Consider the following 15514-nt stretch of genomic DNA (forward strand, 5'->3'; position numbering starts at 1 on the left):
CTCTCAAGGCTAAGTCTCATTTTATCAACCAAATTAGACTCATCTCCTCCTGCACACAAAGCCTTTATTCGCTTCACACCTGCTTATACAAAGCAGGACAGTGTCTCTCTGCCCTATGTATAAGTCAGCTGGTACAAACCCATCAAAGTATCTGTGTTTAGTTTTCTGAAAGCTACCTTACCAACCATTAGGGCATTACCTACACATTTATTTAAAAGATTAATTTAAATGATAGGTTGCATGAGTGCTATGTCTAAATACAAACTCTTTTTAAAAACTTACTGATCTTCCAGTTTACTGCCAATATAGGCAGCAACTTTTCTTAGGCAGCATATTAACCAAAATGGAATCTCATAAGTGATTTGAAATGTAATTTGTGCTCATAAGCAGCTACTTTGTAGACCACACAAAAACGAGTAGCTGACATCTAATACTTTTGGGAAGTCCTACATTGTCAGAAGCTATGCTCCATGTAAAGCTATTTTGAACAGTTAGCAAATTCTTTTACAATTACAATAAAGGTAGCTAAGACCTATAATTTGAAACAATACTGACTTTTAAATATTTTATGAATTTATATAAATTTCACCTAAAATCTTTGTTCAAAATCCTTTTGATGTAAACATTCACATCCATGCCCAAAAACTTGCACAAATTGGAGAGGGAAATATGCTATTGTTGATTAGACTATTATATTAGATATTTATATTTAAACTTTTGTGATTGTGAATAAATGTGATTATATTTTAATCAAAGTTTCTTAAATCTCTCAGTTATCTTGGATGAATATTTTTCTACTGAGGCTGTTATAATACATTACGGTTTGCCTTCAAATTAGAGGTACAGTAGTTCATCAAAGTTGCTTTGCCATTGTTTGTGTAGCTACATTCTGATTGTTCTACAAAAGGACTACGGGAATGGATTCTGGATATCGGTGCTGATGCTCGTTTATGATTGTTTGGGGGGGTTGATTGTTGATTGGTGGACTAAAATGTTTGATGGTCATGGTGACATCTCACAAAAATACCTTTTCAAAACCATAAACGCAAAAACATGTATACAAGTCTACAAGTGGACATGCACATCTATATGAAGACTCACCTGGATCTGTTGCTGCAGGACGTTGATTTTGTGTTGTTGCTGCAGAAGTTGCTGCTGTTGTCTTGCAATCTGTGGACAAAACACGTCAAACTTTCACATATGTCAAACTCTTTTCCAACAAGAGAGGACATTACTTGTGCGGATGGGGGTCACATGCTTGTAAGTGATGGTAAACAGTGTGTTGAAGCTCTTCGGTGTGCTTTTGTATTTCAAACATATTTACCAAGGAGTGGCACTCAGTCCTGGAGCATTGTGTGTACAGGGGTGTGTTACTGTTAATACAAATCGGTTTTTCTTTTGTAAAACTGAGCTCCCTAGAAGCAACTATACACACAACAAAGCTAAAGCACACTTTTCTTTATGCAAACCTTGAGTCTCCTGCCTGCATGCTGGAGGGGACCTGAATGTTACACACACACACACACACTTATAGGGGGATGGAGAGAACAGAAGGTTTCTTTTTGAATGTGGTTCAAAATGGAAAACGTTAGTGTTACACACCCATACCTCTCCTTCTCTCACACACACACACACACACTGATAACACTGTTCTGTGTTCTGCACTATTTAAATGTTGAGCACAAAAACTGTGTCCTAATCAGACACGATAGGAAGGAATGGGTCACAACGGTTGATTAATTTACTGATCATCCAAAAGCAAACTATATTATTATTGTAACTGACTAGTTTATCTTTTGCTAATTTGGCTATGTTAATATTTTAGCAGTGGTGCTCTAATAAACATCATGTCAGTTTGTCTTTAAAAGTATCCCCTTTAAAGTAACATCAGCCATAAAAACAGCCTGTTTATAAACACAAACTTATGTAAATGTCCCCTTAAGAAACAAGTACAAACAGGGTCAAGAGAATCCATAACCAGCCTAATATACAGGAGTTCCTTAACCCATTGCGTAGTCAATTTTGAAAATATGTCAGCTTCTTTCGAGGCAGCTTTCAAATAGATCATTTTCCGTTCTTTCTACAGGGTGTCTACAGACATTTTAAGACCTTTTTTACTACCACCTTAAGTCACTTGTTCATTCAACCGATTCGTCAAAAAGCTAAATCATCCAGTAACAAAAATGGCTAGTGTTTATTGCAGAATGTGCAATACTTCTGTTCTGATTTTTGTCCTGGAACCATTTTCATTGTTGAAATAGAACAAAACAGTCAATATTGTGTCTGAAATGTATGTACTTAACTACTTGTTTGTTGACCTCAAATCAATGTAACATTTGCTATGATGAAAATATTAATTAAAATAGCCCCCTTCTTATGTTATGCTATTTAAATACATCATGTTATAAATAAAGTAAACATTTAGAATTTTTACCTCTATTTTTCCATGAAAGTCTTGCACAGAGAGCCAGAAACACACTATCCATTATCAATCGCTGTTTAAGCGGAATGTAATAAAATAAGAAGAATCCTTTTCGTGTTTCGATGCATCACTAGTTATTTTTTTCTTGTTAATCAGGCTATTTGTCCTGGCGGGAAAGTAAAATCCTTGTGCCATTTTTCAGTAAACTTGCATTAACCCATTTAAAGAAGCTATGAGGCTGGTCCAATACCTAGTTCGACCTGTACTCTGCTATTGCAATTCTCTCTGATGATGCAGTAACCACAGCAGGGGAAGCAATATTCAGTCTGTTCAATGATTGTAAACAGTCACTGGGTCCGTCCAACTAAATATTTTTTTCGTGGTAATGTGACCAAAAAGTATTAAAGACCCACTGAATCTAAATTTTGACCAATGACATTTCATTGTGTGTAACATCAAGCTTGTCACTTTACTGCATTGTCCCTGGTTAGAACTTACAGTAGACAACCAGGCCAGAGTACATAGTGTAAAATAAGAGTTTCTTTAATTTCTATATTTGTGTGTAAACCTCATTTGTTATGAATAAACTTACTTCATATATTTCAACATTTTGTCAGCCTATCCTGCCCTCCAGATATTGTTATTGGCTTTAACCATCGGAAAAACCACTAGTTGGTATCCTATGTAAAATAACTGATGGAATGTGCAGAAATAAAGCAACACATAGCACATGCATGGCAAAACATGGTGGATAAGGGCTAACCTGGTCCTGCTGCTGTTTTGCTAACTCCATTTGTTGGCGCTGTTTTTCGATCTGCGAAGCAGCCAGTTTTTTCTGCTCCTCATGGGCGGCCAGTAGCTGCTCTCTGAGACTGCTGAGTTGTGTGATCATCCCCATCAGCTGGCGCTCTTTCTCCACCAGGCTGTCCTGGGTGCCTGCAGGGGTTAAAGGGCACAAGCCAAAGGGTCAAAGAACTAGGCGAGGAAGCCTAGTACGCAGATGTGCTTCTCCTGAGATGTCCTATCGCCCTGGTGTTTACCTTGCCGTCACTACACATTTAGCATGAGCTGACCTCCAACCTCAGCTAAAGCTGAGAATGCTCCGACATATGAGCAGGCCCAGAGCAGACGGCAGGAGGGGAAGACTAAATCACTCAACAGGATGTCGTTGCACTGCGGTATTACCCCAGACTACCACCAATCAAACAACGTGTGTGTGTTTCTGTGTGCTAACCCCCTAAAGCATTCAAATGTCCAAATGAGCACATGTCTGTTAATGAGTTCATGTGTGTGAAATTATGTGTCTTAGGTCATATATCTGTTAAAATACACACACAGACACAAGTCTGCACGGCCCCACAATCCCCCATTGTTCTTAGTCTACCTTCTGAGGGGCCACATTCCTCACCAGGGAAAAACAGATGATGAAAAAAGCAAGAGAAAGAAGGGAGTCATAGCAGCTGACCTGACCCTTTGCCCTGGCAAGAAGGTGAGAGTAGGCTCCATTTGTAACCCCTTCACAAACACACAGACTCAACAATGCACAATAAAAGGCAACTGTCACAGGCGGCCAGTTGAAAAAATAAACCTGCAGCTCCCCTTAACAGCTCCCAGCTTTCACGAGAGGGTGTACATCTGAGCTGGCCCAGGACAAGGGAGGGCCTTGTGTGAAAAGTTACGAGTCTTCCTGAGTAAAGATGGATCAAAGCAATATTTTTTCACACTTTCTTGCCGAGACCCTGTTGCATAATAATGCATTGTATGACATTGTTTTTCCAACAAAAAAGTGTGCATGAATTCATAGCATTCATGAAGATAAAGTATCATTTCCAGCTATTATTTCAAACAAAAACCTTATGTGTAGTATATGGGTTTACCAACTAGTCATTCAGACTACCTACCAACTAGTTTATTCTAGAACCATTTATAGCTTTGTAGTACGTTCCTAACACAGTCAGTCACATTCACTCATTAAAATGTGAATGGACCTCTGACACAATATACTCTAGATGCTCTAAGACTAGAGTTGACAGAAAGTGTTTATACACACACATAAGAAAACACACCAGCCTCATCAATCACAACAGAAGGCTTTTTACCTTGCCTACTGAAAGTTCAGCTTTGGATCAATAAGTGGTTTCCTCTCTCTCTAAACATCCTAAGGCTGTCTTTACTGCCTTGCCTCATGTCACAAACCACAGTAATTAACCAATTTGTAACAATGTAATACCTGTCAAGCAGCTCTCACTGCTAATTAATGACTGGGCTTAAAAGATAAATCCCTAAAGCAGCACAGTGCTGTGTTACATGTAGGAGCTTTAGCCTGAGGCTCTTATTGTCCATTACCACTTTTCTTTCCATCATTTCTTCTCTCTTTCTCTCTCATTCACTCTTTTGCTCTGTAATCATCTAGTATGTTGTTAACACAGGCTGTTCTTTACTGTACATTATATTTAGTCGATGTCATAAAGTAAAATTCTATTACATCTGTTCTATAAAATGCATACATATGGTTCTGAATTTTAAGAACTGTTTACAAAAAGGTATGGTTCTTCTTTGGTATTACAGCGAAAAGCTCCCTTTAAGTTTAAAGATCAACTATCAACCTTGGTTTAATTTCAGGGGAAATATCTGCTAGTAGCAAAATAACTTGTAATGAATTTGCTAGAAGCAACTTAAGCAGTTTTGCCAACTTCCAACATTTTGCTAAGTTCAACAAGACCCTCTAGCCACAAATCCATTCCCAAAGATGTGTCAGCAAAGCTAAACGTTAACATACAAAATTATTCACAGACTGGGGCTGTTCCTCGTTGCCTAAAAACATGTGACTTTTTGTTTGCTAACAATTTAAAACATCCTACTCGTTTGTATATATTTGTGTCCATTTCTGATCTTAAAGGGTATGCACACCGCTAGACCATTGGTGGTCGTGGCAGGGATGCTCTCTTGCTGAAATGTCAACACAGTGGGGTTACCACACCGACGGCTTGATCAATGGCTCTTCTTTTTTCTGCTCCAGGAGCGAGAACAAGCTTCGTTTGATTAAATATTTCTGAGCCGCTTAATGAAGTACATTCACTCTTGAGTTAGTCTTGTGAACACGCCGGTAGTACGAGGAAGGTGTATGGAGGCTATTTAAAGTGATAGTGGAGTGTGTTCTCGCTACGGCTGAGTGACCTAACAGGATGTATCATTAACCGTGCTAACATGAGCGAGGCTGTTGCTTAGCAAGTCATCCTGGCAGATCATTAACCGGGGCCGGCGAAGAGGCTAGCACTAGGTGGATTAGCATACCTGAGCTCTTGGAATGCTTTAAGATGTCTAAGGTGACATTTAATACGAACAATTATAACTGTGATTATAGGTTAAATTCTAAATTAAAACCACAAAAAAACAGCTCTTATGACCCAATCGCCGATGGAAATAGCCAATACTTCGGTTTCATACCACTAAAAAGAGACACAATTGATATATCAACCGTCAACCCTGCATACGATCTGACTTCACATGAAAACACAAAGTCTTTAGTTTTACCTTTGATCTCTCCGAAGTTGCCAGAACCCATGGCCAATAGCTTGTCCTTCCAGTCCTTAGACAACAGCCTCTCAATACTGGGGGCCTCTGGAGGGGAGACAGAGAGAGAGACAGAGAGAGAGAGAGAGAGAGAGAGGGAAAGAGAGAGAATTACCACAGGCAGGCAACATCACAATATAGCTCATTTAAAGTCCATTTGCTGTAATAAAGGCCCGTCTCTCTAATGGCACCAACAGTAGGCCAGTAGGAAGAGAGGATGGAGAGAGAGAAAGACAGAGAGAGAGAGAGTTGAGCGGCTTCCTCACCTGCTGTTAGCCAATCATTACCCCTATGCTCCAGCTAACACAAAGAGGCTCTTAATGCACTGGGTACAATGGACACATTATCGAGGCTGTGCGCTTTGTTTTTCTAATACACCCCACGGACCCGCTAACCCCTCCACCCCACACGCTAATTACTAACCTGCCAAGGACGGACATCTCAAACAAGAGAGAGAGAGGAAAATTACAAGAACTCTCAACACCCCCTCTGTATTCCTCTCTAACACACACACACCAGCATCACCATCACAACAATTAACTGCGATATGAAACAAAACCTGAGGAAGAGAGAAACGCAAGGTGTGTATGTGTGGTAATTGACAGCAGCCAGTATTTTAGCAGATTGAGAAACTACACAAACAAAAGCAAGTTCATGGGTTCAATTCTATATTATTTTATATGATAAATTGTTTTGAAAACATCTTTAAAACATATTTATACTTTACTATAATGTACTTTTTTGTTATTCTACATCCTGTAGCTTAAATAGTCAAGTATGACGCTTACAACAGCAAGATCATGGGTTCCGTTCTGTATCTTTATATGACAAATTTTGTGTTGAAAAACATTTTTCTCTCATTTAATTGATCTATTCAGACTAATTAAATCTTAATTCCTTAACCCTTACAAATATGGAAATTCACATCTTCAAAAGCATTAGCAAAAGCTTCAAATAGACATGAACTCTACATTCAATTTACTTTTCTTTTCCACTTCATCATTCTTCTTTTTTTGTTTATGCATTCTGTAGCTCAAATAGTAAAGCATGATGCTTGCAATTTGAAGGTCAAAGGTTTAATACCATATGACTTTATATAATAAACAGTGTCTTGAAAAATTCTCCTTTAAATCTTAACCACTAAAGACTTCAGAATATGAAAATTAACATCTCCAAAAGCACACTACAACAATAATCCACCAAAGTAAAAACACCAGGTGGCACCATTACCAATTCAGCTGGAGTTAAAACACGGAGCACTAACCTGTGTCTTTGTGAATGGAAAGACTGTACAGGCCCCAGGTGGGCGGCACACACTTACACTCAAAGTCTTGCCAAATAGAAGACGACTTGCCAAATATTTAATGTCTGATTAATGGTCCAACTTCCTCAGAGGCATGTCTGCAATTTAAAGTTTAGCGCATTCTTGTCTCTTGAGTATTTCTGAATACCCTTTGTATTCCTGGTCTCGCCCTCTGGACTTCAAAGTTTGACAGTTTCAGGCCTGTAAAAGAAACTATCTTTGGTTTATGGACACACTACCTTAAAATTCAGCCAATCACCTTCACTGCTGCTGTTTCTACTGACAGCTGTCTCATTGTCACTACAACAGGTGTTATTAGCCCTCGGCTCTCTCTCTCTTTCCTCTATTCTGGCATCTGTGCGTAACAATGAGGGAGGCTTTTAAGACCGAGAGCTTTGACAAGGAAATGTTTCAACAAATGCCCACTCAGTCTATCCCCACTGCTTGCTCTCTCTCTTTCTCAGTATGTCACTTTCTCTCTCTCTCTCTCTCTCTCTCTCTCTCTCTCTCACCACAGCACTGTAATAGTTATTATTTTTATTTATTAACATGCCTGCTATTGCCCATGCTGACAGCTCTTTCACTTTAACTATTAATAAAAATAGAAAGCCCTCTTTTATGTGACAGCCCGCAGCGGGGATCTGTGCAATCATTTAATGCAAAATGGATGGAAAAGGAAGGAGATATGCTGATGTATCTGTCGTTCATGGCAGCTCCCCTGTCTTGATCTTGTTCTTCATACTCTCTTATGGTTTGTGAAGAAAACGACTGTTGCAGTGCCCTTTTGCGAAGGCCTTGATAGAAGCACCTCTCACTTAAGCATGTAGCCTTTGGTTTTTTTCAATGTGAAATATGACGCTTGTAAGTATAGTAATAATAAAAAATATATGAATATAGTAAACTGAAAATTTACAAATGAGATGTCTTTTAATATTGAACTACACAGTCACCTCCTTCAGTCACCACCCCGAGAACCGCCCCACGTCCCACTCTCCTTTTGTCAAACCCCAGAGAACATCGCGTCCATGTCATTGCTGAGCATTGAGCAACAACAATACTGAAACATGTCGAAAAAGTTAACTTTAACCACGAAACCAGATCGGCCGACCTGTAATGTTACACTCTCACTAAAAGAATGGATGATCTGACAGGATTGTTACTGTGAGGTGGATCACATCTAACGTGTAGGCTATAGTAAAGACAAACTCATCGTGTCTATCTACCATGTCATACTGAAGATGTACAAACATTTCAATTTCAGCAGGCAACTATCCTCAGTTTGTTGTTTTACACACATGCACTGACACTTTTTCAGACATCGTGAGATGCAAGAAACATATGGCAAGAAATCTGTAGACTCGTCCATAACAAAAGACAATACTTTATTGAACCTTTTCAATAAGTGTGCACTGCAAACACAAGCATTTTTGATGATTGTTTCTGTCCAGTCCGCTCGTTTTGTCGCGTTTATCCATGGCTGTGCAATTAATCACATTCAATTGACATGTGCATCTCATCAATAAAAGTAAATCACCATCACCTGCTTTCAGATTGAGCGGTTTTCACTACACAGAGCTGTAGTTCACCGACAATTACGCAAAATCGCAGCTGAATCGCATTCGATTTCGAACGCAATATCGCCTAGCTTGTCTGTGAACTACAGCTCTGTGTAGTGAAAACCGCTCAATCTGAAAGCAGGTGATGGTGATTTACTACTATTCACGGGACCGGTTTTAATGATGAGAATCGAATGCAATTGATTGCACAGCCCTAAAAGTCATCGGTTTGTTTGACCGGCAGTGGCAGCAGATATACCATTTTTTTTATTTGAGGCTTTATTAGGTCTATTCTCGCACCCAACATCACAACAAGATGATATTTTAAGCTCTTCAGGTAGCCAAATATGCTCTGGTTTGAGTGGGCTGCTTCCAGTTCCCCCTTTGTTTTGCTGCCTCCAGCTAGCGCTGTGACATCGGCTGACCCTAGTCACCTGTGGTTGGCTTGGCCGTGCATCACACTCGCACTTCTAGCTATAAAATGTTCTATAAGAATGAAGGATAAACATATTAACTGCAGACTTAAACCAAATATTTGCTATGTGTATAGGTTATCAGCATTAAAAATATGTGCATTACAGAGAGAGAGAGAGAGAGAGAGAGTGCACAAACTTTGGGACTGGTTCAATTAGTATATTTCCAATATGACAGCACAGCTTGTATGCATTAGTGTAAAGGGTTCTTGTTTGTGGCAGCTGGGTGGAACCCTGCATATGTGCCCTTACGAGGTAGGGAGCACATTTTTGCTGGGACCAGCACTGCCTGAGGGGTACAATGGAAAGAGAACAATGTAAATCTTGGAAAAACACACAGCAAGGGTGTGTATGAAAGCAGGAGCGAATGTGCCAAGATGTATTTCAATTAGACATAATGACATGATTGAAAGAGAATGTTTCCTGTAATGCCTGAAATCTGAAATACTGTTCATAAGCAGCTTAAAACAATAGTGCCAAAAATAGTGAGCAAGTTATGACAGTGGTTAGTATATTAAAATAAAATATGAATAATAGCATTAATAAAATGTTTGTAATTTTTATTAAAAAGGAGTGATTCATATTTAGAAAAAAATAGTAATACAATATGCATATTTGGTTTTTATTGTCCCTAGACCCAGTTTTAGAAACCCTTGGACCAGACAACCATCATGATCCATCCCTAGTCATATGTCTCTGGTTGCAGGATGTTCGGCAGACAGATCTGACAAACAAGCTAGTCTGTCGCACACACTCATCTGTGAACTGAATATGAGTTCACAAACACACCAGCCAAGCCAACAGGGGAGAGGAGAAGTTAATCGGACAATAACAGATGAATTATGAGGCATTATTAAAGTTCATTGGCTCTAGAGGACTCCAGCGGACTCTAGCAGCTGGGCAGAGCCGTAGCCAAGATGTCCGGCCACCTGGCCCAAAAGTGTGGAAGAACTGCACAAGATGTGCCACCACTGAGCACACTTTCATTCTTCACACACCATGGTGCAATTTAGGGCGGCCATGTCTCTGTACTTCACAAATAATTTCATCACTCACTCTGTTTCTCTATGCCTCGCCGTTGCAATGCTATTTTTTGCCCAAAACACTTTGACTCAGCCTGGCCAACTCCATTTTTCCAATTATCTCATATTTGCAAAGCCAATGAGATGTTTTGTTCGGAAAAGAAAGAGGGGGCGGGGGGTTGGTTTTGGAGGACTGGAGAAAAGTGGGGAGATGGAGGGGGAATGAGACAAGGAGAGCCAGGCCCATGGTGGACAACAAAAGGGCCAGTGTCCCAGCGCCAGCTTCACGCGGGTGGGTAGGGCTCACAGGAAAGGCCCTGGCTCGGGCCTGGCCCAGCACGCAACACCACAACAGGCTCCACATTGACTGCTCTTGGCAGAAGCAACACGCTGCAGCAGCTCCCAGTCACCACAGAGGTCAGGATTGAATAACCAATTATACAAGCACCCAGCTAGTTTATCTAAGGTTGGACAGAAAAGATCATCACACACTTTGAGTTCAGTGCCGTATATATGTCCAAAGCGAGACACGCACACATGGGAGTCCAGCTGCGCTTAGATCTTTGTGAGGAGTGAATACAAACACCCACAGATGGGTTTCAGTCACGAAACTATTAATTAAAAACTACGTTTGTGACTAAAACACTGTAATAAATTAATGCAGTCCGGATCAGTTATCATTTACAGTGTCATGTCTAAAAACTGTTCATAAGATTTTAAAAAGCAAATGGCAGAAGTTCGATTCAGAAACAAACATGCTCCGCAAACTCTGCTCCTGAATTCCCCTGTCAAATGAAAAGATAATTATAATCACCCTTGATGATCAATTTATGTACGGCTGTTATTTGCCCAGAGACCGTGTTGAAAATTCTTTCTAAAGGATGTTCAAACATCGGCGGTCGCTCCTGTTTTCTCCCAGCGTGGCAGACACTGTGTGTTTAGAAACTAAAAAATTGGACCAAATCTCTCATCAAAAGCCGCCATTCAAGCTAAAAGTCCTAATTATGTGTGCCGATGGAGGAAAAGGCAATGCTTGTACTCTGTACAAACATTCACACACACAAAGAATGTGGTCTTTCTTAATTTCCCTCAAAAAATGCTCCTGTCTCAGAGAGGTGACAAGCAGAAAAAAAAGAGATACATGGAGGGAAAGAGCGCGATGGAGTGAGATAAGGTGAGTCGTAACACGTAAAGTGTGTGGAGTCAACGGAAAGAGCAAAGCTGAAGTTAAAGGTCAGGATGTTAAACACCCTTTACATTCAAAGCGGTCACCGGGGCAACAGGGACAATTTTCTAATACAAAATATATAAAGAAAAACACCTCAGCTGGAAAAAACCCTGTAGTTCTCCTGGTACTTTTTTTTTGGACAGTAAAAAAAGACGACGTTTTGTTCTAGAAACACTGACATCATGGGTAAACTGAACTAAATATAGTTGGTACTCATTTGAATTGGTCACAATCAAAACATCCGTTCGTATGAAAGAAATGCAAGCAGAACCAATTTCAGTGTAAATTGCATATGCATAAAAATCATTTTATGAACAATTTAAAGAAATTTGCCATTTAATGTTTTATTGGATTGTATAGAATGTTTGTGAAAAGCCTGAGTGTGAACTACATTTACAGTATGTTCCGCAGTGTGATAAAGTCCCTTGAGTGCTGCAAAGTGTGCTCTTCAGCTCTAGTCCTCACTTAGATGACGATAAATCAATTTTCCATGAATTAATAGAAAATAGTTCCCAACTAAAGTTGCAGGGTGAGATTTACAAATTGAAAAAGTCGTTTATCTCTGACGGAATTGTGCCCTTCACATATCTGCAATCCTTCTCTGACAGATGGTGTTGTGGGTGCTTATGTCCAATTTGATTTGAACCAAAACTCCCGCCAAATTTATTCTGGCACCTCTCGCACAGTGCCAAATTTACACTGCCAGATTGAAATAACTGCGTGGAGGGCATGACATTGTGAAGAAGAATGTGAGCAAAACCATCACGACGTGTGAGAAAGTCTGAGAAAATTAAGACGTTCTCTGAGGACGTCCAAGACTTCAAATCTGGCTACCGTACATTTGAGTATCAGCCATGTTACTGATATGCACACACACACAAAAGCATGCACAGATTTATGCCATTGTGCATACATGTAGAAATTAATTTAATTTGCACACATACAGTGAAAAAAAATAAGCCTTTTTATAGTCCATATGCAAATAACTGTTGAGCCTGACTGTAATTTGGTTTTAAATAGCAGGCTAAGTGAATTAGCCCGAACAGGATAACATCTCAAAACTCTTAAAAACTAAAAGAAAAGAATTGCATATGATGCTTGAAGACACTTGGGTCTGAAATATAGCATGCAACGAGGCTTATACATCACATTTATGACATTATACTTTAAATGTATGCTAATTTAAGGAGGTAGTTCACTCAAAATTTAATTTTCTCCACTTTCAATGTATGGCAAAAATAATACATAAATATGTCAACTGAAGAAAGACAAAGTAAAATGGGTTTGAAATTAGAAGAAGGTAACTTAATTTATTAGTGGATCATCCGTGAAATTTCTTGTGCCACGGTGTGTCAGAAGAAAGGGTTAAGCTGGGCTCAGGGCTCGCCTCTCCTCCAAGCATACACATTTCTCTTGTCAAAGGCATCCTGTTAAAGTAGGCCAGGGCATATTTGTGCTTCCTCCGTGTGCTCTATAATGGAAAATGACACTTTCAATCTGTCTCATGGCAATAACCCCTCTTCAGCACGTCTCGCGCGCAGCCCAGTCAGCAGAGAGCTGTCATAGCCCCGGGGCCCTGCCGCCACCCGCTTTCATTACATCACTTTAAAATGACAACAAAAGAATACAATGTGTTCGTCCGAGTCTCTGATGTATTAACTGTAGGACAGCAGGGAAAAAAAAGCTTTGGACTGAGGCAACATACACACACACACACACGTACAGTTGCAAACACTTGCTCTCGCAAAGCCGGCATCACAACAACCACAGACTGAAGCGTATTGACAAGGCTGAAAATAAACAAGTTATATAAAATATATAAATATATAAAATTTGTCAAAGCGTATGACAGAGGCTGCAGTGTATGTTCAAATCACAATTGCTGTATGTCATGTGGCTTTCAGAAAGCAGCTGTCACAGGCCTGTCATGCACACAGGCAGACTATGCTGACATAATAATGCTGCTTTGCATTTTGGTGACAAAAAAAAAATAAGGCAGGCTCACTCAGAAGTCTCCATTTTAACCTCTTGTCATAACAAACTGCCCCTGGCAGATGAAAACCTTTATTTAACAATATTAAAATTTGCTTCCTCTGGCTTCACATTTCTGAGTCTGGGAAGTATTTTTTTTCTGAGAATCACGGACATGTACTTATCAATTGGAAAAATGGATCTGACCTGCGCAAACAGGAAGTAGGAAATCTAAAGGCATGTTTTTCCCCAACGCACTCCAGATTTACACTGGATTTAATCGTTGCTGTTGTCTCTGGGTGCCTGGGGTGGTTAGAATGCACTCGCTGTAAGAATGGCTGCCATTGTGTGGTCTCCACTGCTCCCAGATACTGGTAGACATGTGAGAGCCATTAGGTGATTGTTAACAGCTCCTAAGAAGCTGCCCATGCCTGACCAAAGCCAGTCAGACCTCTGCACCCACCACCCGGCACATCCCTCCACTCGATCCCTTCTTTCTCTTCATCTGTAGGACAGGAAGAGGGGAGGTGGACAGTGCGGGGGATGGTGATAAATTCACATGCTTTCAAGTTAAGACTTTGATAAGGTTGGTCATGAGAATAATGCACTACTTATAAGCTATATTTCCATTGGTTAGTCACCAGCTGGGGTACGGGACAACACAAAGCGGCCTGTTTCATCTAACTTTGTTTATTTAAACCCATACTGTGCCGGACTGTTAAGTGCATTCATAATAATGTTAACAATTTAAATGCACTGGAACGCAGCACTTTAGAGGTCATCAAATATACACGTTATTCCATCTGTTAGAATAACCCAAATGTACCCAGTATTGTTCAAACAGAAACGCACTCTTAATGCAGTAATTCCCAATCAGGGGGTACTGGGATAGATATTGAATTTGCCTTTTTAAACTTCTAAATCTAAAATTTAGTAAAATAATTTAAAGTATAATGATTAACATATGCACAATATCTACAGTTAAAATACTTTTAGTCAGCAATGATGCATTAAACTGATAAAAAAGAAAGAAAGAAAAAAAACCCCAGACATTTATAATGTTGCAAAAGATTTCAATTACAGGGCTTTCCTCTGTTCTCTTGTCCCGGTATGCCCACTGAGGTTCAAAGTCCCTGAAATATCACAGGCCTAAGCAAATGTACCAAACACATGACAAACTATACATTCTATTGTGCAAGAGATCTTATTTGTGCTCTCCGCTCAATCTATCTCTTTCTTTCTCAAAGGTAAGAACAGCCTTACGAGGAGATTCGCACATGGTCCGGCCCTCTGAAAGAGAATTCATCACTTAAAAACACTGAAAACCTGACACACTTAGGTTGGAGCGCTGGCCCTAAATGAAGATAATGAATCCTACATTTCCTCACACACCTGATTTATCGATCTATTTATTTATTTTTTGTATTCCCACTCGACTTAAAATGCATGAAAAAGAGAAGGCATGCGAAAGTAAACCCAAGTTTCTGAACAATCCCTCGATCAACCATTAATCATCCAACAGTAATTAACCCACTGCATTTTTCTGTGCTCTTGGCATTAAAAAGAAGTAAACAGATATTTAAATGTGTGAGAAAGATTTGCCAGAATGTGTAACCTAACTGAGGGGTATGTGAAGCCGGATGAAAGAAAGGGAGGTTGAAAAAGATCCAAATGAACGACAGGAACAACACTCTCTGAAACACAGCACCTCTGAGGAGAGGAGGGCGAGAAGACGAGAATAGGTGAAGAGGGGATAGGAAGATGAGCTCTAGCATTCAAAGGGCAATATCTATACACATACATAAGATATTGCAAATCAACAATACTATGTGAAATAATGCTGATGTACAGAACACATGCAGTAATACACACTGTGAGGGTTTATGGCTAGATAAAAACCTCATCAGGCTATATAACCTGTGTTACAAAGCTCAGTGAGATCACTGCTTTCAAAGCATAAATCACG

The 15514-nt window shown here is 39.8% G+C and overlaps 1 protein-coding gene across 3 annotated transcripts in view; it reads right to left on the reverse strand.

The window, feature by feature from the left end:
- Positions 1-15514, reverse strand: part of LOC113048033 (transcription factor SOX-5-like) — a 164936-nt gene that overhangs the window by 36960 nt on the left and 112462 nt on the right. For all 3 annotated transcript variants that reach the window (XM_026209533.1, XM_026209535.1, XM_026209534.1), the window contains 3 exons: positions 5957-6043; positions 3186-3358; positions 1102-1170 (listed from right to left, as the gene is read on the reverse strand). In XM_026209533.1, coding sequence (XP_026065318.1) covers positions 1102-1170; positions 3186-3358; positions 5957-6043 — 329 coding nt within the window. The remainder of the gene's footprint in view (positions 1-1101; positions 1171-3185; positions 3359-5956; positions 6044-15514) is intronic.

This window comes from Carassius auratus, chromosome 29 (genome assembly GCF_003368295.1).
Source record: "Carassius auratus strain Wakin chromosome 29, ASM336829v1, whole genome shotgun sequence".
In the NCBI taxonomy this organism is placed as follows: Eukaryota; Metazoa; Chordata; class Actinopteri; order Cypriniformes; family Cyprinidae; genus Carassius; species Carassius auratus.